At 34.6% G+C, this 23,118-nt stretch overlaps 1 protein-coding gene across 2 annotated transcripts; it reads left to right on the plus strand.

Annotated features, from left to right (window-relative positions):
* The first annotated feature begins 377 nt into the window (after positions 1-377).
* Positions 378-21,817, plus strand: Cdk2 (Cyclin-dependent kinase 2). 2 transcript variants are annotated; one of them, XM_085945147.1, is made up of 5 exons: positions 378-591; positions 6,165-6,360; positions 8,989-9,261; positions 14,548-14,751; positions 16,830-20,300. In XM_085945147.1, the coding sequence occupies exons 1-5, from the start codon at positions 476-478 to the stop codon at positions 16,992-16,994; spliced, it is 954 nt and encodes a 317-aa protein (XP_085801273.1). In that variant the 5' UTR covers positions 378-475; the 3' UTR covers positions 16,995-20,300. The 2 variants fall into 2 exon arrangements, with proteins under 2 accessions (XP_085801273.1, XP_085801274.1); XM_085945148.1 differs by lacking the exon at positions 16,830-20,300 and adding an exon at positions 20,473-21,817 and having other exon boundaries at positions 395-591; positions 14,548-14,848.
* Positions 21,818-23,118: the final 1,301 nt, after the last annotated feature.

Consider the following 23,118-nt stretch of genomic DNA (forward strand, 5'->3'; position numbering starts at 1 on the left):
TCGACTCGTTTTTTTAGTAGAAAAATTTCGCCACGGGCCGCAAAGTTACCAATTTTTTAAAGACGGCTCGTTTTTTTCCCGGATGGTGGGAATAATAAGGAACGAAGAAATACCAGTAGATTCAGAAGGTTGCCAAAAATATCAGTAGCAGTACTAAATTTTGAATAGATAAGGCAACACTGATGTAATATGCTGAAAATTATTGCTTGCTGACTAAACTTTATTATTAAAAATATATGACTAAATTCACTTTAGTGATAATTAAAAACTGTATAATTCATACAAATCGTCATTAATCTCATTATAATTATTCATAATTTCAGTTATAATCATTAGATGTTTTAGAAATAGAGCCTACTTTTTCGAGTGGCAACACTACACAATGTTGATGGTCGTATAATCGTTTTAACATCTTCGATTACCGGATGAACTTACGTTATGTGAATATAAATAGTTTTCAAATAAACTCGAGGAAATGGAAAATTTTTCTCGCTTGGAGAAGATCGGCGAGGGAACATACGGAGTTGTCTACAAAGCCAGGGATAAAACTACCGGACTACAAATAGCTCTGAAAAAAATTAAACTTGACAAGTGAGTAATTTGGCGCGAATTTCAGTATGATTTTGACATCCAAGTATTCTAACGCTACTTTACATTTTTTTTTATAAATAAACAGTGCATCTTCGGAAATGAAAAAAAGTGAGATTTACGAAACAATTAACTATTCGATCAATGATAATAAGACGTTGCACACTCTAAATTGAATAAAGCTGTTATTTTAGATAATATAAATTATTTCAATTAGTTCAGTGAAAGATGAAATTTTCCTAAACTTTCTTTGAATTTCTCAATCAAGTATTTTTACTAGAAGTTGACCTGATCATACTATATTGAAATGACTTTTGATGGTGTAAGTGTAATACCATGGTGGGCTTTGTTTAGGGTGGTATCCTTTTGAAATTTTGGTGTAATTCTGTACCTACACGGTGTTACAGAAATATTTATTAAATATATATCATCATCATCAGCTTACATCAATCCACTGCTAGGCGAAGCCCTCTCCAAGCTAATTCCACTATTCCCCCTCATGTGAATTCTGTACTTCTGCAGAACTTAACTACTTCATCCAGGCGCACACACAGAAAAATAGTTTTTGGGGTTCATTTTGAAAATCCATAATAATTTTGTTGGGAATAGTGGATTGTTTTGAGGATCGTAAATAAGCAACGTAGTTTTAATATACGATTAACTTTATTTATATTCAAATGCATGAATATTATTATACAGAAAGATTACATTTTATATGAGCGCGTTACAATTAACCGAAGAGAACTAACTGGTATCATGCCGCACATACAGTTGCAGCGTAAGAGTGGGAAGAAGAATCTGTCTCCCTCTTACAAACAATAATCTATATCTAGCATCATCGCACAGCGAGCGCTAGATGTAAATTTGTACTTCTTTATTCTTATATTATTGATTATATTGTTATATTATTCTATTAGACGGCTATCTCTCAACAAATTTTTTATTGAATTTTAAGGCAGTGGGAGGGGACAATGTTAGCAAAATATAGCATGTACTACTGACTTCCACATTTGACACCAGCACCTTTCCGGGTATATTCTCCATACCCAGAGACTCCGCACTTTGAGTCTAGCGATAAACATCTGCCCTGCATGTATAACTAAGAGCCGGGCCACACCGGGCGACTCTGGTCTCGAGACCAGTCGCCGAGACCAGACCGATGTATGCAGTTATGTGGACCATGCCACACCTGGTCGCCCAGTAGTCGTGTAAGCAATAAAGTCGGGCGATCAGTAAAATCTCGTTCTTGCGCTCGGTCTGGTCTCCCGGTCTCTCTGGTCGGGCGGTTGGTAGCGATGTATGAAAACATATAGCTATGTATTGAGCGCTGTCACACTGGGCTATCAGTCGCGGGCAGCCACGCCGCGGAGAGAACGTATTTTTTGCATAACTTGCGTGTACATTCTTTATTATTATTTATTGGCTGCCTCTCTGGTCGCCTGCAAGTCGCCCGAGAGACCACAATCGCGCGACTGGTCTCGAGACCGGAGTCGCCCGGTGTGGCCCGGCTCTAAGGGTATTCACCTAGGAGTTATTGCGAGCTGTTGCATCCACAAATCGAACATAACCTAACGGTCATATAATTATTATTAGGATCGTTAATGTCCGCTTGTGTCATCCGCGCTGTCTTGTCTTTTAGACATGCCGAATTGGAATATTGAAATAAATATTGAACGCCTCAGATACTCAGCCACGAGTTTTCCAGTGGCCATAGGTCTCGCGTGTTGTAGAACTCTAAGGGGGTGGGGCCAACTCGTTAATATGCTTCATAAGGTCTTAGCGAAGATTAAGAAGAAGTAATATTCCATTTATCTAAATAATTTGTATTTTTTCCGTTTCTGGGGATGTTCCGAATCCGAAAACCCCCCCTTGCGCGGCTGACTTCATCGACTAGCGGTAATGTGACCATATGTACTGATTTTACCAGTACACTAGGTACTGGTTTTTTTAGATATTGGTCTGGTTAGATGTGAGATGTAACCAGTGCGGCTTAGGAGAACTGCATTAAAAATTAACAATTTATCAAAATATCTAGTACATTATTCGTCGACTCACATTAATGTCACACCGCAGACTTCCTCTGGGCTCAGTGGTTGAGAGTGCGGCATATAAAGTGCAGAGGTAAGGGGCTGACTGGGTGTAAAGCCACTCGCTCGTAACGTTACTCCCTACTATGGCACGTGCCACTTCACTCTTATACGTAATTGGTTCTTGAAAATGTGTACGAACATTGAATGTACAAAAGTAGAGCAATCTAAATAAAAAATATCAAAAAGTGTATTTTAAAATATTTTGGACAATGAGGAAATAAATTCATTTGCAGAAGGTAAAGAATACCTCGGTTTAAATTTGTCGAACCAGCCTTTATTTGCTTTAAATTCCATGTTCGAATCTTCTTTTAATCGAGTCTTCCAATCTCCATGCAAACCGACGAGCCTTAGCTTGAGTAATAGAAAAACTTAACATTTTTTCATCTTGATTATCATCCATGATGAAAAGGTCTCTATGCCGTGTCTTTTGGAAACAATCTTCAAAGATATATTGTTACCGCCTAAACCATGGCATCCTCAGAGGATCCAAGGCCATGAGGCCTGAATCATCATTGGGCGGATTCATGCAAACATGAGCAGATCGACTGCGAGACAAATTTCTAGCCCGTAAGCTTAGATGTATGAAAATTTATAGTCATCCTTTTGCAACTTCAACAAATGAAATCATTCTAGCCTTTAATGTATGTAAAATCATGCATTTTTTTATACCTACATTAATTCTAGAAGCAAGCAAAGTAAAACCTAGCATCATATAAATTTTATACTTATTCAATTTTAAACATACAAGCAAGCTGTAATTTTAATGCAGTAATAATAATGCCAAGAAATGCACAGCCCCTTTTCAAAGAATGTACCTAGAGAAGGTCTGGTTGAATATTTCTGTGGTTAGCAAAAATTCACAGAAATATGAGACCCAAGGTACCTACCTACAATCCAGGTACATATGTCAGAGGGTGTTTTTGTCATTTTTCACTGACAGAATTTGTAGGTAATATTTTTAATTCTTGCCTAGAGTTGACCTGCGCTCCAAAAAGGTTGAGTCATTTTGGGTTTGGTCTCTCGGGAGGCGTCTCCCACCAATTTAAATTTATTTATTTTTTTAAATATTTTTGTAAAATATTTTCTACGCTGTAAATTTACTGCAAATGTATTCCGACAATAAAACGCCCTGTTTTCGCCTGTAATTCCGCGTTGTCAATCAATAAGCATGTCCCCGAAAGACGAAGCCAGCAGACGATCACCGTGACCTTTACATCATCAGGGGGGGTCCAGCGCTACTCTTAACCCCCCCCCCCCCTTTCGGAGGTGACAATATTTTCGTCGTAGACCTGTTTAAGTCGTACGAATGGCCGGTTAAAGCAAAAGATTCGCCTGCTTTCAGAAAGCTTAATTATTTCCATCTATGTCTCGATTGTATGAAGAGAGTCCTTAATTTCTTTTTGTCAGTACCAACACTGCAGTTTCTCACTCATGTTTATAAATCTATAAAGGCAAAATGTTTCGGGGAGTGGAGGAGAGCAACTGCATGGAAGCGTGTAGTATTTGCATCATCGGCAAAATCTCAATTGAAATGTGCGAAATAGCGAATTGTATGAAAGTAGAATGTACGAAAGTCGAGAAAAGTCGAAAGGGCAAAACTGCTTAAGTCGTTTCAACCAGCTGTTGCGCTCATCAGACCGTCAGACCTGGTAGCCACAAAGGCCAATTTATAAAACTGGGGGTGTTTTAGATTTATCGGCAGTTTTGTATAAGCTTTTGTTACTTACTTAAATACATGCCTATACGTACCCCTCTCCCATGGGCACTTTTAACTTAAAAGTCATGAAAATTCAGTCAAAGCACACTTGACTGCATGGAGATCTTAGTTTTGGGTAACTGCTCCTGAGATATTCCTAGTCATAAAAAAAATTATGCTTTACACACAGCAGACTTAGGATCCCGATTTGCTTGATTAAGACCGGTTGTGGTGCGGGGTGACTGGTTTAGTAGGACCATTGTCATCAATGTTGTATATTGAAATATAATATGGTAATACTTCGATGGAACCAAAAATCACACACAAAACTTTCCACTCGCTCAGAAGCCAACAAGCTAGCGAGTTGAAACCGTCATTTTTGATATTATTTTGACAGGACGTATTGAGTAGTTCGTTTTTTTACTGGGAGGTCGCTACAATCGCTCTACTGTGCAGACGCAGTAGGCCCACACGCCAGCGTGCAGCGTCTAAAGTTGACCGGCTTTCAACGTTTCTCGGTAGATTGTTTATAATTTGCTTGTTAGCTTGTTCGATGATGCCCGCTTTTAAATTCTCCAGCAAGCAGCTTGTAAAGTAGCTCAACGCCATTAATGTGTCAATGACATTGAGCTACTTTACAAGCTGTTTGTTGGCGAATTTAAAAGCGGGCGATTCAGCTACTGCGATTGTGATGATGACACACAAAACTTTCCATTCGCTGAGAAGCCAACAAGTTAGCGACTATTTTTACAGAATGTAGTTCGTTTTTTTACCGGGAGGTCGCTACTACGCTCTACTGCGCAGGCGCAGTAGAGCCCACACGCCGGCGTGTAGCGTGTAAAGTTGACCGGCTTTCAACTTTTCTTGGTAGATTGTTTACAATCTGCTTGTTAGCTTGTTCGATGATGACACTGGGCGACTTTACAGGCAGATTGTAAATTCGCCAACAAGCAGCTTGTAAAGTAGCTCAATGTCATTGAGGCTTTAATAAGTATTTTTATTATTTTATATATTCTATTCTTCTCTCTTGTGAGGGTAATGAGATCCCCGGGGTTCCAGCGGCTAGCTCAGGCGTCCATCGAACCCCGGATTCACAAAAGAAAAGTACGATATATTTGAGGGTGGAATTAAATAAAACCACGTCTGTCTCGTGTAACTTGGTAATCCTTATATTTTACACTTTCTTTACATGTTTAGGTTTCGCAATTAGTTACGCAGGTCCGTATATGTCGGAAAGGGGACGCTTACTTATTTATTTATTTTTTTAAACTTCGCGTACCCACGCCATTAGTAAAAGGGACTAGTGATTGGCCAAATCTTGATCGCATGATCTTTGATTCGGCGAATCACGAGCCTGACCCTGGCGCCGGCGCGCGAGGATTTCACGCACAATGCGCGGCAAAATTTATTATATTTAAATACTTATATTTAGTCTTAAAATTATCGCTTTCATCCATCATCATTTATACTTTTTAAATTAAATTAAATTTATCTTAACTACACCTCCGCCCAATATGCGATTTTCACACACCGGACGAAGGCCTTTACTTATGATTAAAAAATACTTACGTGGTTGAGCAAGGAATCAGATTAGATGTTTTATGAAGCCGTTTCTAGAGGTCAGGGTTACGTTTCGACTTATAGCTACTAAATGATTATTTTACACCGGGAGAAGCCCGCCTGTAACAGGGGTGTATCAGTAATATAATTTAAATCTCATGTTGTGCACGTCTTGAATTTAGATTTGTTATGTTTTGATAAAAAAAAAAAAAAATCTTGTTTTATTCTAGCGAACCAGAAGGCGTTCCCTCGACAGCGATCAGAGAAATATCTTTGCTGAAAGAACTAAATCATCCCGCAGTCGTACAACTCTTAGACGTAGTCCTCACTGAAAAAAAATTATACTTGGTGTTTGAATATTTAAATATGGACCTGAAGCAATATATGGAATCCCGTACGACCCTATTGGATCCAGATCTAGTCAAGGTATTATTCCAGCACTACGTCAACTGCATGATAAAGAGACTTAGAATATCTATACAAAAGATAGTATAAATAAATAGGTTACATGTAAATTGTACGTTAAACATTTCACCGTGGTACAGTTGCCGTGAGCTTTCTATCGGAAAGAGATGACCGTTTACTATTGTTACCAAATATCATAATGCCTAAATCCCCCATCAACAATCCTCCAATCGACAGAGTTGAGAATATAATGATAATATTATTGTAACTGTAAATGAGTCAAGGCTAAACGAGTCGCTTAGAATCATAACTCACATATTGCAATTTTGTCGTTTTTTAGTTAAATATGCCAAGTGATTCTAAATGAATTAATCTATATACCGAAAAATAGTTGAGTATTAAAAGTCAATTTAAACCATGTGAAAATCGTTGACAAAGTTCATTGTTGGTGTAATATGTCGTATATTTCAAAGAATAGAGTTTTGTCACCAACGCCTTCCTAACCAATCGGGGAGCTCTATTTCTCATAGTATGCTGTATGTCTGCAACGTTAGGAGTATTAGATATATATATTTAAAAAAAAAAAAGTTATTCGACTCTCTCACTCATTAATATTCTAGGGAGTTCAATACTGTTCTTCTAATTACAAAAAATAGTGCTCTGTTGGTTTTTAGCGATTATCTCAAAACTTGATTTTTGGAATATGTGAGTTATGATTCTAAGCGACTCAAACGATGATGCACAGCGAAACAAACAAAAAGAACGTTACCGTTATCTGTTTCTAGGCAAACGAAGGATCGAGGGTAGGTACGGTCAGTCGGCTTACGGCCCTTACGTCGCCTCTAAATACGATTCGCTACCTTTTTCGCGCCAAAGCCTACAATTACAAATGTTATTAATAATTAATTGTTTCCTGTCAAGCGAAATATACTTACGTAATGTCCCTGAATCAGTGTTTTCAATAAGTGTAAAAGTATAAATCAACACCCTCCGTAAACCCATACGTATCACTATATGGCAGTGGTTTCCAAACTTTACGTTACTATGCCTCCCTTTTAAAACAATCTAATCTTGGCGCCTCCCCCCCTTTATTTCATTAAATACATTTCTACACTAAAGTGCTTTTTTTCTACTAAACGGGCGCGATATATGAATTTCATTGCATCTAATGCAGAAAATTCCGTTTGGCATAAATATGATGTTACGAATGATAGCAGTACACCTACTTGCATTACTTTTCTTGACAAACTTAATAAACTTACTAATAGAATAAATTTGTGGTGTGTTTATCTCACTTGACTGGTCGACCCGCAACGCCGGGCCCCCATGCTGGAGCCCTGTCAGCCCCCCTCTTGTGGGGGCCATGCACAATAGTATAGAAATGAGGTATAATAAAATTAGTCACCATATCTTCAGACGGGTTTGCAAACCGTTTTATAAACTATGCACTTGCAAACTGCCAACCTGTGGGCCCTGTGGCTACATTATTGTGTTTCGCGCCTCCTTTTGCAACAGTCCGCGCCCCCAGTTTGGACATCGCTGCTATACGGTCTCCAATTTTGTTAGATTCAATATGAACGTTAATTCAATTCTCATAGCCGATTTTGGCAAAATTCATGAATTCAAGAATGAAAACCTAACCTAACCTAACAAATAATCCAGTACAGACCTACAAACTTATCTGAAAAATGGAATGGGGGAGCCACTGTCGAAAACTACCCAATCAAGACTAGTAACTGGACAAAATCTGACATTCGAATGAAATTTTGAAAATGGTGTCAAATGGTGAAAGTGGCCACTTGCCCAACCTATTAGGTCCAAACACACATTGAAAAACAATGTGTGTATAGGCCAGACCTGATTCGAACCTGGGATTCCTGACACTATAAGCTGACGCGTAAGCCGCTCGGGTATTGTGGGCGAGATGGTAATACATACGTCGTTAAATTATCAGTATTTTCTATATTGATGAGAATAATTACAATATGTCGTTGCCCGAAGTTGTCCTGAAGAAGCCCGTGTGATCTTGGTGATAATATAATATGGATACATTCCTCTTACTGCCACGATTTTATAAGCTGGCATAAATAGTGCACACTAAACTATGTTAGTCATACGTATTTGTTTTCATTGAACTAAGACTACAAATTGCAAATGGTGCTGGTTAGCTTTTTAAATTAATTAAACTCTGCCTAAACCAAACCGTAATTGATGAAAAATGTTATTCTATCTATAAAATATCTAAAATTATGTATAGTTTAATCTTAATGGCATAATTTTAGATATTTTTTGGCTAAATGAATATTTTTTGACTACTATCTACTATGGCTTGGATTAAGCAGGGTTTAATGAATTTTAAAAACTAACAAACACTATATACACTCACTCAAACCGTAACAGATTTAGTGCAACGAAGATACGTTTTGTATTAATCACTCTCAATATAGCGCGATAATTTTAATAAGCCCACACGCTCGGCTCTTTTGGAGTAACTAAACTTAACTTTTATCACGGTCGATCATGGCTCGTGACTGGTGGTCTTGTGACAATAATTGGGGATTGAGGTTTGTGGAAAGAAAGGATGAATGCTAATATTGGCCCAACCAGACTATAATGATGAATTTAAAATTCTTAATTCCCTTCTTTTAGAGTTATGTATACCAACTACTTGAGGGTATAGCATTCTGCCATTCACACTGCATATTGCACCGGGACTTGAAGCCTCAAAACCTGCTCGTAGATGTCCATGGTCACATAAAATTGGCCGATTTCGGCCTCGCCAGGGCCTTTGGACTTCCAGTAAGAATATACACCCACGAAGTTGTCACTTTGTGGTACCGGGCACCCGAAATACTTCTAGGATCCAAGTTTTATACAACAGCAATTGATGTATGGAGTTTATCATGTATCTTCGCCGAAATGGTAAGTGAAATTAATAATATCAAGAGAGTGTATCGTACCAATAATTAATCATTGATGATACAAAAGGTGGATCCTGATATGCTAAATCCAGCTACGTGTACAAAACTCAGCAATTAATAATTGTTCTTTCTTAATTAAATTATTTTTTATATGTGGCAATCTTCAATGTACAGTAAACTTTCAATTTAAGCGATCTATACGTACTTTCCAGTCCATATATCATATGTGAAAAGAAATAGCCTGCAATTTTAAACTAGTCTACATATTTAAATTCAAAAGTTATCTCTCATGAACAATTCTCCGCACAAGCACGTAATCACACAGCATCGCGCGCGGTAATTGGTTTTGAATAATTATAAAAACGAAATTGTGACAAAAATGAATAAAAGTCGATATTTCAATTCAGATAGGTACACTTTATTGCAATGATAATCATATTGACAAATTATGAATAACAACATAAATTTGTGAGGACATAATTATGTAATAATAAAAATAATAGTAACGCACTCCCACCCTGGAAATTATTTGTCAGCACTTCCTGTCAGATTGATGACTTCTTAATTATTTCATATTGTGTTTCATTATATATTTTCATCGCTTGCTGTTATTCTCGCAGTCAAAACCCCAACGATCGACAACATATTGATGTAGATTCTGAAACAATAATTTTAAAATCTCCTTAATGTCAAAATATAAAATGACAATGGTCGCATTTACACTTTTGTAAGAATGCGCAAATATAAAATATACATTTTATATAGGTAGGTACGTAATTTACTCAAACATAATCTTCTTTATATACCTACCTATTTTTTATGTTTGCCTTGGTAGATTTGCAAACGTGAAAATTACAATTGGTAGGTACTATCATTATTTCGATGCCATGACTACAAAGAAATTTCAAGGGGCATACAAGTGTATATACCTATAAACATAATATAATAAAAGTAGACTTACCCACTAACTTATTTTATCAGCCATCGGATTGCAAAACCGTTTTATCAATATGGTTTAAAAACGCCGAACAGCAATATTATTCTGACACTTGACATTATGTCAACTCGAAAAATATTGCACAACTGCTTTTGTTTTGAAAATATGATGTAGAATTGACATGAAATTTGAAAAGACTGATCGAAAGCTCGAATGTTCATTGGCTGGACCATGGGTGAGCTCTGATTGGTCATTGAAATGGCCTTGTATCATGCGACTTCGTGTGTGACCGTGCTGCCATCTATTCTGAAAACTGAGTATTTCTGATGTATTAGGTGGTCACGTTCGCTGTATGGAACTTTCACCCCACTGGATCGCTGTATGGAAAATACATCCGCCTGCTTGGGATGTTCAGTGAAAATGCTTTCATATCTTTTTAAATATTTCTAGCTATGTTCACAATATTATACTGTTTCCTAGCCTGCAAAATATAGTAAATTTATTACTGTATATTGGGGACAATTAATATTCAGGTATGGCATAATATGTAATGTTATTATTAGTTTTATGTATTTGTTTATTGATAATCGTTTTCTAAGTCAAAGCTTTAAGGTCCCTTATAAACTGTCAACTGGTCCTGATAACCAGGTTGACAGCAATCACGAGGTAAGATAGAATAAATCAGCATTTACGCATTTGGATACCAAAGACACTAATCAATTGGGGACCAGAGTGGGGAGAAACCAATGGAATAGATGGCTTGTTCTTATCAAGTGTTTCACACTGCGCAAGCAGCCAGAGAGCTCACCCTGTTTTGTTCATATCTCATTGTTTATTAAAAAAGTGGGAGAAGGATGTTTAGATGTTGATGGGTACATAAAAAAAAGTTGTAGGTCTCAAGAGTAATAATATAAAGAGAGTGTGTATTGTTCAGCTATATGAAGCCGTATTTGTTGCGTATAACGCACAGTAGAACCTCAATTTTATTATTAACCATATTTTCAACTAAATTGACTAAAAAGAATTACCACTTACTTTATATTTAACACAAAAATAATAAATTTCAGCTATGCGTGCTCGCAGTTTTTGAATGAATAGAGTCATTCAAACTAATATTTACCGGCGACGATTACAAAAAATATTTATCTCAACCGTAGAAATTCTATCTTACTCTAACGCATATTGCGGAGAATATAAGCGTGCCGAATACATTTTCACTCGCACTTATGGTTCGTTTTTGTTCAGGCCATGATGTAGGTGGAGGACTAATGCACCTAATATGTTAAAAACCTTCTATAGAAATGCAGCCTAAATGTATAAAAATGAAGCAAAAAAAAGGACCACTGGTCCACTGATTAAGTTAGTTACAAATTACTTTGCATTGCATCATACTACTGCTATGACATCTATTTGCCAATTTACAAAGCGTATAAAAAGACAATCCATGACTAGAGTAGATAAGAAGCCAATAATACTACTCTGTTATTATTATTTAGTTGAAAAATCCTGCAAAGTTTATGTAAAACCATTTATAACTAACTATGTACACTCAAGTAAGTGATCGCAATGAACATGAAAAATGATTTGAATAAGAAAATTGGAATGGTAACTGAGCGATGTTATAATTTGTGATGCTTACCAACTTAATCATGCACCCATTGTTTTCTTCTGCTTCTTGAGGAACAAAGTTATTGCAACAATAACTTTCCCGTTCACTTGGAGACACATTTGGCATGATATTGACAAGTTTTTCGTGTGTCTTTCTATTGGTTTCCCACTTTCTGGCCAGTTGCCGAAGACCTGTTGACAATGCTTAAGAGGCCTAAGTGGATTTGCTTGTGTTTCGCTATCTTGTATCTTCAAAACATGATTAATTTGGTATCCTGTAATCAGTGTTTCCCAAAGTGTGGTACGCGTACCCCCTGGGGTATGGGAAGAGTTTGGTGGGGGTACGCGCTGCACCGGACATTGGCTGCGCCTGGTGCAACAAGCATTAATACATCAATACAACATCCATGCTAGAAGGTTTATCGGATGTGGAAGAAGAGCAATTGTTGGAATTAGCTTCAGACGGATTCTTGAAAAATAAATATAAGGAGTGTACTTTAACATCATTTTCGTTGCAAATGCAACATGTGTATCCAGTTTTAACAGAGAAAGTCCTGAAATACATCTTGCTTTTTCCAACTTCATATCTATGTCAAGTTGCTTTTTCAGCATTAATTGTACCTAGACATTATGTCAAAAAAAGGAACAGGCTTTTGGATGTGGAACCGCATCTCAGATTAAAATTAAGAACCAGGGGACCAAATTATGAAGATCTGTCTCAAAATAATCATTTTCATCCTTCTCATTGATTATAATGAATTTATAATATAACTTTTATTTATTTTATTATGAATGAATTAAATTTTTTTTTTGTGTATTAAAAAAGGGAAAAAATAAATACATCGTCTATTCAATTCTAAACTATCCTAAACGCCATTTTTTCTAAATACATTTTATTACATCAATCGATACTCTGGAATTTCCAACAGTTCTCTATAAACCTAAATGCATAGGATTATATTGAATTTAAGAAACAATTATTTTCATGCCACTTCTTAAGTCTCATAAGTGACATTATTTGCCAATGTATTGAATTTTTCATAAATTTGAAATTGGAAAAAATTCCCCAAAATTTATTGTAATTTGAAACAATAAAAATGTTTTTTTAATATTTCGCCATTACAGAACTAAATCGAATTACGTTTAGGTTCGTAATTTCTAAATTTCGCTCTCCTGCACATTTTATGGTTTGGCGTTTAGGATAGTTTAGAATTGAATAGACGATATTTTGATTGTTATTAAAGTACAGTATAACCCCTATTTTACGTGTTTTAAGGGACTGAAGAAAAAAAACCTAATTGGAGGGGAAATGTAAAAGGGGGGTATTGAAAAAAAGAACATTTAAATTTTATGTTTCTAAAAAAATAACGTTTTATTAAAAAACAACATTCAATTAAAATTTTTATTGAAAAATCGTTCGAATGTCACGACCCAATCATTGCCAAGTGTGCGTAACTCGCATATATTTGAATATTTCCGACGTAAATCGCGGGAAAGAAAAACGTAAATGCGGGTATTAAATGTACTGAAATACATCGGGACTGAAAAAAATACACGCAATTGCCGGGAAAACGTAAATTCCGGGCACGTAAAAACGAGGTTATACTGTATATGCAATTTTTTTTTGACGAGGGGTACTCAGGGTTACGAAAATTATAGAAGGGGTACACAGATGTCGAAAGTTTGGGAAACACTGCATAAATGGTACTCTTATTCAACCTTTTCAAATATACGGCAAACAGATTTCGTCTAAACTTCTCTTACACCAAACATTTTTAACAACTTAAAGTATTTTTGAAGGTTTTATATCCGTGTATGGCGTTGACCATGTTGATAAGTCTAAAAACATCAATTCTCAGTGAAGCTATTTGAACGTTTGGCTTTCTGTGGTAAATCAGATTATATGTTTTTGGATATTTTTAAATTTTAATAAAATGTATGTAATTTCTCAAAAAACTAGGATTTAAAAACATTCCTGATTTACCACAGAAAACCAACCTTATGAATTGATGTTTTTACACTTACCAACATATTCACACCATACACGGATATTTAACCAATAAAAATGCACTTTTTAAATACTCACTTAAAGGGTGCTCGATATACGTAATAAAATTCGAATTATGATTTTTTTAATTCAAAAATTAGACGGTTGGCGAGATAATGACAAATCAGACATTTTCGTTAAATGAGAGTTTGGTGTATTATAAAAAACACATCATAATGTAAATTGTCAAATGTTGAATGAAATTTTCTCATGAAATACTAGGTACATGGGGGGGTCTTAGTTATCCGAGGGTTATTGGTACCGAAAAAATAGCTCTTAAAGTGATTCCGCTTAAAACGGGAACAAGAATCACTTAGTAAATGGGTTTAATTGGGACACGTTTAGAAAAGAAAAAGACACGTGAGCAAGACATAAATAGCGTAGGAGTGTGGGATTGAAAGTGACAGTTGATGACTGCTCTTGCATTTTTTATGTCTTTTTATAGTTTTTTGCATTTTTCTGCAAATTCATAACTGCAGGGGGGGGCTCAAATATAGTCGAGAAATACTCGGATAATGAGGACCCCCTGTACTACACAGTAAAAAAGACTTTCATTGTTATAAAAATTAATTATATAGTAGGCTTTATATCAGATATTTTTGTCGTGAAGAAATTACAGCCTTCTGTGTGGTGGCGATACAAAAGTTTGGTGTGGCCGCTAAAATAATTATGCTTTGTTTGTTTCTGCAATTTAGTTGTCCCGAAAGACATTATTTCCCGGCGACAGTGAAATAGACCAGCTGTTTAGGATATTCCGCACAATGGGAACACCGGACGAGGAGTCATGGCCGGGAATTTCCCTGTTACCCGACTACAAAGCCATGTTTCCTCGATGGAAACCGATGACCCTGTCTCATGTAGTGCCCCAATTGAGCACAAGCGCTTATGTTTTATTTAAGGTACATATTTTTATGCAACACATATCTAATCTTAAAAAAAGATATTATTTTTTATTTTATACGTGATAAATCGACTAAATTAAACACCCTAAAAAGGGTCTAGGACGATTTGGCACCGGACAACTGGACGCCACTGAATTTGAAAATAAATAGACGTTAGGTACTTATAGGTACATTAAAAAAAATATTCAATATTATTATTTGTACTTAAATGATTATATTATGATTTAATAGTTGGTAAGAATGTAAATATGCAGACGTACACAATGATTTAATCGTGCATATGTTTAAGTTCCAACGAAAAATGAGTTTTTTATTTATTATAAAGCCTTAGGCATGGTAATTCTCAATCCGCGATAAAGAATACATTATGTTAAGAGTAAAATGAATTCAAACTACTAAGTAGTAGATAGAAACTAATTAAAATACCTCGTCTACACGTGTCTACGACAGTGCGGCGTCCAATTGTCCGGAGGCCAGTCGTCCCATTCCCCCCTAAAAATGTACTTCAATAAGAAGTTTTACCAAATACGTTGTACTATTTGTTTTTAAATATTTTTTCGATCTCTGTTCTGGAGGCCCATATGCTCTGCTTTGTGTGTATATTCAAATTAATTTGAATAATATATCACTTGTGTTTCTCAATTTCACCGTAAAACGTGGGGTGACGCTAGTTACTAATCACCCGATTTATGCGGCCTTGTTTATTAGGCACATAAGGTCACTTATGCACGGTATGACTATGTAGTTACCCAAGTTTAAATTTTTGCCTAATTTTACATCTATGCATCTGACTGTAAAGCGCGAAATATATTATGGTGCATGTCGTCTACTATCACGTGACGTCACAGTAAGCTGCCGCTACGGGAAAAAAGTGTGTAATGTCATTTTTCTTGGTGTTTAAAATGTTATCGCTATCAGACTGATGCTCCCATCCCGTAGCAATTTTTGAACCTTTAAACGAACATTGTAAGTTAGCGAAATCTGCCGAAATCACCAGAACAACAATGAGGTCACCTCAAACTGCACTGCATCGACACCTGCATGACTCAATGAACGTTTTTATCATCTTCTACATGCCTACACTTTTCGACTGTCATGTCAAAATCACGTTTTTTTTTGTTTTTAGTGGTTGGCACTATGTATTCTCTGTAAGAATATTGTCTATTATCTGTGGTCTGCAGGTTGGGTTCTGTTCAAAATATTATCTATGGATGTCATGTCGCAAGTAATTTTACCGTACGCACACGTAAAAATGTTAAAATTAATTTAAATTAGCATGAATAATTAATAATAATTCAAATTACTAATACATTATAATAGGCACTCTTCATCAGTGTCATTCTTCAGTGAATTTACAGAGATGGCGATCGTTCAAAATATTCTGCAAAATGACGAAACCATAGACTAAATTTGTCGCCGCAACGGCGTGACAGTAGGTGACACGCACCTCAATTTGATTCGCGCTTTAGACATCTGGATGAAAGGAGGAAAATGTATTTTACTACGTTTTTATTAGCTCGTACTCTTGTTTGTCCAGTACTAATTTTTTCTTGTGTGTCCAGTACATATTTTTTCTTGTTTGTCCAATATTTGTATTGAACGATTGAAGATTTTTAACTAACTTCCCGACTAGCTAGACATTTGAAACTTTCAGAATATATCAGAACACGACGACAATGCATTCTTTTAATATTTTTAGCCATTTTTAAGCAGAATTGAATTCATTTTCAGTTAATTCTGTTTTGTATGGAAAGTTATTATTGTTGGTTGCTAAGGGGGTCCTAGCAACTAAATTATTAATATATACGTGCGTTACTATGGAAATCAATATGAAAATGTCAAAATGACATTTCTGTATTCTGTATTTATTCAGTATTTCTATCAAGTACTATGAAAAGTTTTAATTAATACATGGAATTGTCAAGTTTATATGATTCAACAGAAAATTTAAAAACGTGGTATATAAAAAGTTCTTTTTATCTTGTATTTATTTAAATTTGGAATTATGTTTTTAAAGAAACCATGATTCTGTTTATGAATACTTATATATGGAACTTGTACTTGTTTGATTTCAGAAAATGATGACGTACGACCCGAGCAAGCGTATATCAGCCCGGGACGCACTCTCCGACAAATATTTCGATAACGTCGTTCTTGTTTCACCTTTCGCAAGCGATCTCGCACTGTCATCTTCACCCATTTCTACTTCCCATCAAGAGTTAGCCGACCTTACCTTTTGAATCGTTCTCCGAAGACTAATATACATACTTATAAGGTCATCATGCATTTACAGTGAAACTTCGTTAATACGAATTCCATGGGACCGAAAATCGAAAAAAATTCGAATTACGAATTATGAAATGTATGGGGGGAAAATATAAAAATTTTGAAATTTTTTTTTTTTATTTTCATTAATATCGTTTACGATCATAGATGTGCCTACCAAATTTTCAGTTCCCTGTGTGTTAATGGGTCATAAAATGTCAAGATTATTTTTATTACCTTCTTAAAATAAGTAAATTATGATGTTTTAAGAAAAGTCTGGCACAATTTTCAATGACTGGATCATGAAATAGTGTACTTTTTACGATTTATTGAATATTTTTATATGCCAGAACTCTGAAATAATTTCGAATTGCGAAATTCGAATTAAAGGTATGGTTTTATATGAAAATAATGTTCAAGGGACTTTTTTTTCACGAAAATTTCGAATTACGGCGAATTTCCAATTATCCGTGTTCTTATTAACGAGGTTTTACTGTATATTTATTCAGTTAAAATTTTCTTTAGGATTATTTCATTGATGTATGTAAGTTATTTTAGTTCTTTTGAAATATATTGTAAATCCTTGGGAAACTTCTATGTGGCTGGCACATATTATAAGCGAGCGTACATGAGTGGTCTATTATTGTTCACAACCAGAAAAACAGAACTGCTTTCAGTAGACTGTTAATTTTCATACAATTCTCTCTTTCGAAACATACAGTTGTGTTTTTCTGGTTAGTATCGACATCATTTTGTGACTTAGATGCCCTGGTCCTTCAGTGTAATAGGAGTACAAAAAACAAGTATTACGCTGAATAACCTGATGCATTCCAGTATGGCGTTAAATTTTAAGAGCTACTCACATTGCAATACTGACTTTCACAAATATTACTCGGTACTTAATCATGCACCATTCCTCTGGGGCAAGCTCTTGTCGTTCCTCTATCCTACAAGTACGCCCATAACATCATCAGCCAGGGCCGATCCACTGCTGGATGAAGGCCTCCCTTCACTCTTCTCGGTCTAATTCTCCTTTGCCACGGACATCTACTAAACTTCTTAGGAACTACAAGGGTCCCTATAGTCGTTTAGTGCCCCTTGGGCATCACTGTATGATCGCATTTGTCCAGTCAATTTCATCTGTTTACCTATCTCTATTATATACTCTTGTATGCTTCCTTATCCATTGGTATTTTTGGTGGTCTTTCTGTATTATGATCAATGTGCACCTTTCCATGCCACGTTCCGCTACGCCCATATGAATTGCTGCAATATGACAATGTTTTCGAGGATGGTGTTAAATGGAACAAGTAAGACTGTGTTAAATGGAACACGTAAGACTATTTAAACCAACCATGCGCCTTATATATGTATTGCTTTTCAGTCTCTCGAAAAGTGTCCCACAAGTAATACTGTGTACGAATGACGTATGGATTTTATTTCATAACCCTCAAATTGAACCAACAAAAAAACTGGAAATTATTTTAATATTCATAATGTCAATAATTGAAGGGTAGGTGTAGAACATGTTATGTCACATTTTTGATTTTTTTAAACTGGCAATGCAGTCTCATAGATCAAATCGGGTACTACAAGATGGTATTATAATTTCGGCGTAAACAGTAATAGGCATTATACGCATTATAGGTCATTGTAAATTATCATAAAGGTTAAAAACAAGAAATGTCCATTTCGTTCAGGGTAAAAACATGTATTGTCTATGGTCTACATTCTCGTCAGACTTGATACTCTATATAAGAATCATAAAGCAAGTCTCCTCCTGTGAAACAACGGATGAACACTATGAGCAACGCCAGACAAAAACCGAGGCCCTTTAGAGTCATTGACTTTCAAGTCTTTAATCAATGATATCTCAGTTTGACATAACATGTTCTTCTCCTGTACCCTTCAATTACGATGTCTATAAAGTGCAATCGTATCTGACCATTTTCTACTTTATTATTCATTCAAAAATAAATAAAAAGTTTTATTACCCTAACATTTTCCATTAAAATTCAACTCATTGCTAATTTATGTACTGTCATTTCGACACTTCCTACTTATAATTTCGTAACTGCAAAATGGTACTTTTCAGTAGTACGATTTTAATGACACAATGTTAATTTTTAATGCTGAAATTGTAATTTTTTACTTGATTGATATAGGTAGTATATTGATTGAATTTTTGTTTTTTTTTCGATTATCATTGTTGTTTTAAAATTATTTAATAAAAGGCAATCAAGTCATAATAGCCAAAAACACAGTTACTTTTACGTAGGTGTCGATTTGAAGACAATATATTAATTTATGTTGTTTATTCGTAAAATGGCTGGTTTTTTTCCCCGCTTATATTAAAAATGACGATAGCTGTCAAACTTTTTTCCAATGAAAGATCCCATTTTTTTTTACCTTGGTGATTCCTTGTGACTTCGATCAAAAGTTACGATAAAACTAAAATTTAGAATAATTGTCTGCAAACGTGTTGATTCTAAAATAATGCATTACCTTTCGAGAGATCATAATGTCTAAAATGTTTTCTTGACTTTTCAATATTGGCATATCGAGATTTTACTGTTTCTGTAATTTAACCAACAAAATATGGTACAATGTTTAGTTACTAGATGGACAAACCTGTAACTGTGCAAAAGCGCAGAATATGTTAAGTAATTTAATCAACAAAATATGTTACAATGTTTAGTTACTAGATGGACATACCTGTAACTGTGCAAAAGCGCTGAATATGTTAAGTAATTTAATCAACAAAATATGTTGCAATATTTAGGCCGTAGATAAATACACCTAGCTCCTAGCTATACAAAAGTGTACCAGTATATGTTAACCTGCATACCAGAAGCGTCTGTGTACTGTGCTAGTAGATCGCTTCTACTATTTTACCCCAGCCGAGTATAGAAACAGGACAGGAGGGATTCCAGCATTTTGTTATTCAATCTAAAATTCATTTGAAATTATTTTATTTTTCTGGTCATTCGATTAGCAATTATCGCAGCCTTCAACCCCCACAGTTCCCCAAAAGTTTTCAAAATACCATCCCCATCTAGAACATATATTTATCAGCCCCTCTCCATAAAGGAAATCAATAAAACACTGAAAATTAAAACTGCTAATACAAGTCGAACATGTCTATTAAAATCTATCACGAAAGACTCCCGAACGTTTGCTTTTAAACAGTGTCACTAATACGTAATTATAAGATAAAAATAACTTTTTATATACGTTTTTAAATTTTCTGTTGAATTATGCTCAATATGCTCAAACTTGTAAAACAAAGTAAATAAAAAACAAACAAATGTAGAATACTGAAATGTCATTTTGATTTCCATAGTAACGCACGTATATGTTAATAATTTAGTTGCTAGGACCGCCCCCTTAGCAACCAATAATAGTCTTTTACTTTTTACGGATTTTTATGAAATAACTTTCCATACAAAACAGAATGAAAATGAATTCAATTCTGCTTAAAGATGGCTAAAAGTTAAAGCGGAATTGAACGCTGGTAAATTGTATGCTCTACTATTCTTTTATAATATTGCGGTGGTAATTTCAGCTTTTAACAGTAAATTAAGCATTTATTAGAATAGGCATCCACGATATCACGAGAAGATATTGTTTAGCAATTAATTAGGTTCAAAAACTAATGCAATTAAAATATTAAAAGGAATTTTAAGGCCAGTGAATTCAATGCGAAGTTCAATTTAATTTCAAAAGACAATAATATTATGTCATCATGCAGATTATGTTCATATTTCAGTTGTCTTTTCAATTTTATTTATGAATTAATTTTATTTTTAGTCAATATTTTGTATAACATATTTGTCATGATGGAGTTTAATATTACTCATATCCTATCTTGTACAATTTAATTTTTTCATTACAATATTATGACTGCTGATCTACTGTATTATGTTCGTTGATTGACTGACACTATTGTTCATGTATACCCAACTTTAAAAAAATAGAATAATCCAAATTATTGAAAAAGTTACATATTTCATTCCTTGATTTTGACAGTGTTGTCTGGTCAAATAAAACTTATAAGTCAACCAATAAAAATGTTGATCTCTAGGGTGGGATCAGATTAGGGACACGCCACATGACGTGTCCCCGCCTGATGCGAACTGTGCACATAATACACACAACACTATGAAGCATCTATCCAAATATAATTAGCTACATACCTAACAATTCGTATAACAATAAAATTATTTAAAAAATTACCTACCATTTATATTTAATTGCCGACCTCCTTCCAGGCATTATATTTTCCTATATGTAGGTAGGTCCTTATATATATCGACAGACATGTATAATTGTAAAGGATTGGATTTTACTTAACCAATTCAATAAATTGTTTGTCACTCATTTTTTTAACGTTTATGAAAAAAAACTTGATACTTGAAAAAGTTGATGACTGACTGACGTGTTGTCTGGAAACACATTGGCCACGACATGTCACATAGCATGTTTACCCCACCAACATCAACACGCTGAACCTGATTCACATTAGTTCGTGTGGTGTTGGACGTTAATAGTAATTTTCTGTTTCATAATAAACAATGCAAAATGGTAAGGTATTATGTCACTCCACACGTGTTATGTTCCATGTTCATGGCGTGTTCCTGATCTGTTCTCACCTTTATTAATTCATGTTGTAATTTGTACTGTGTAATCTAGTTGTAAAATAACAATATTGTATTCGAATTGACAATAAAATGTTTTCTGGTTTTGTATTCAAATGTATTTTACATTAAAATAATAAAAAAAACCATTTAGACAAGGTTTATGTGGCATTTTTCTTAAACTTCATTCCATTTCCCTGCATCTGAAGACATATTTTATCCTTGTTACAAATCGTAACAAAATCTTGTGAACAAACAGTATTGTGAATACTATAGAGTTGTGTCTGAAACCGATAACTGTATAGCATTGAGATAAAAATTTATGTCTAAATAAAACGCTTAAAAATACGTCGTAAAAACGATCAGAATACAATGGAAAGACAGAAGAAAATAGTTAGGTAAGCTAATAAGAAATATGAAATATCTGATAATACAGCATTATTATACGATATTTGATACCCCTCAATATCAAATTAACATGCTTATTGATTAAATCTAATAAAATTGGAACATTACTGTCTGCAATGTATCATTTTTTGATCTAAATACTATACGGTCATCTCTTTACGGTATGACACTGTGAAACGGCGAAATGTAATATAATACCTTGAAAATTTTGAGAAGAAAAGATTTTTTTCTGAGATTTAATTTTTTTTATTTATAAATCATTTTTTAAAATTACACTTGTTTAGTTGACAAACACATTTTTTCATTATAAATCATATAAAAGGAATTGGATGATTTCAACAATTTCAATTTGGGGATTGCAAGTCAGTTATTTCCATAAACCTTTAAGGGGGGACATGCTCGTCGAAGGTGAAAATTGAGTTTTTATTGTATTTTCAAACCATGATCCTGGACACTCCTTAAACGTTGTAGATAATCTATTTATATAATTTTGAAGCCTTATTATCCTTTATAGTTATTTTAAACATTTGATGACTGCATAAAGTATTTTTGTTACATAAAATAGTATTCTTTTAAACCTCTCGCTCTAATGTTTTAGAATATAGTCATATTTCGATACATAACTGTGCAGTGGTGTTAAGATTTTTTACGTTTATTAATTTTTAATCGCATTTATGAAACCATTAGTATAATTTATTACGAGATAATTTTTGTAAAATATTCACGATAAAAAATTATATTGATAATCTCTGTGATCCCAAATTTGGGATAATAAGGCTTCAAAATTATATAAATAGATTATCTACAACGTTTAAGGAGTGTCCAGGATCATGGTTTGAAAATACAATAAAAACTCAATTTTGACCTACGACGAGCACGTGGGTCGGTAAACCTCCAAACAAGTAATCATGATTTGAAACATATGTGGAATAATTCAAACCATTTTATTTTAATTTATGACTAAAAATAGACGATATAAAACTATTTCAGACAAAAGTTGTAGAGAATTATGTTTTCTACAAAACTGTTTTCATCCAACTATCATTGTACCTTC

The sequence above is a fragment of the Rhyacophila brunnea genome, unplaced genomic scaffold, assembly GCF_057557595.1.
Source record: "Rhyacophila brunnea isolate RB1 unplaced genomic scaffold, BYU_Rbru_1.0 scaffold_18, whole genome shotgun sequence".
NCBI lineage: Eukaryota > Metazoa > Arthropoda > Insecta > Trichoptera > Rhyacophilidae > Rhyacophila > Rhyacophila brunnea.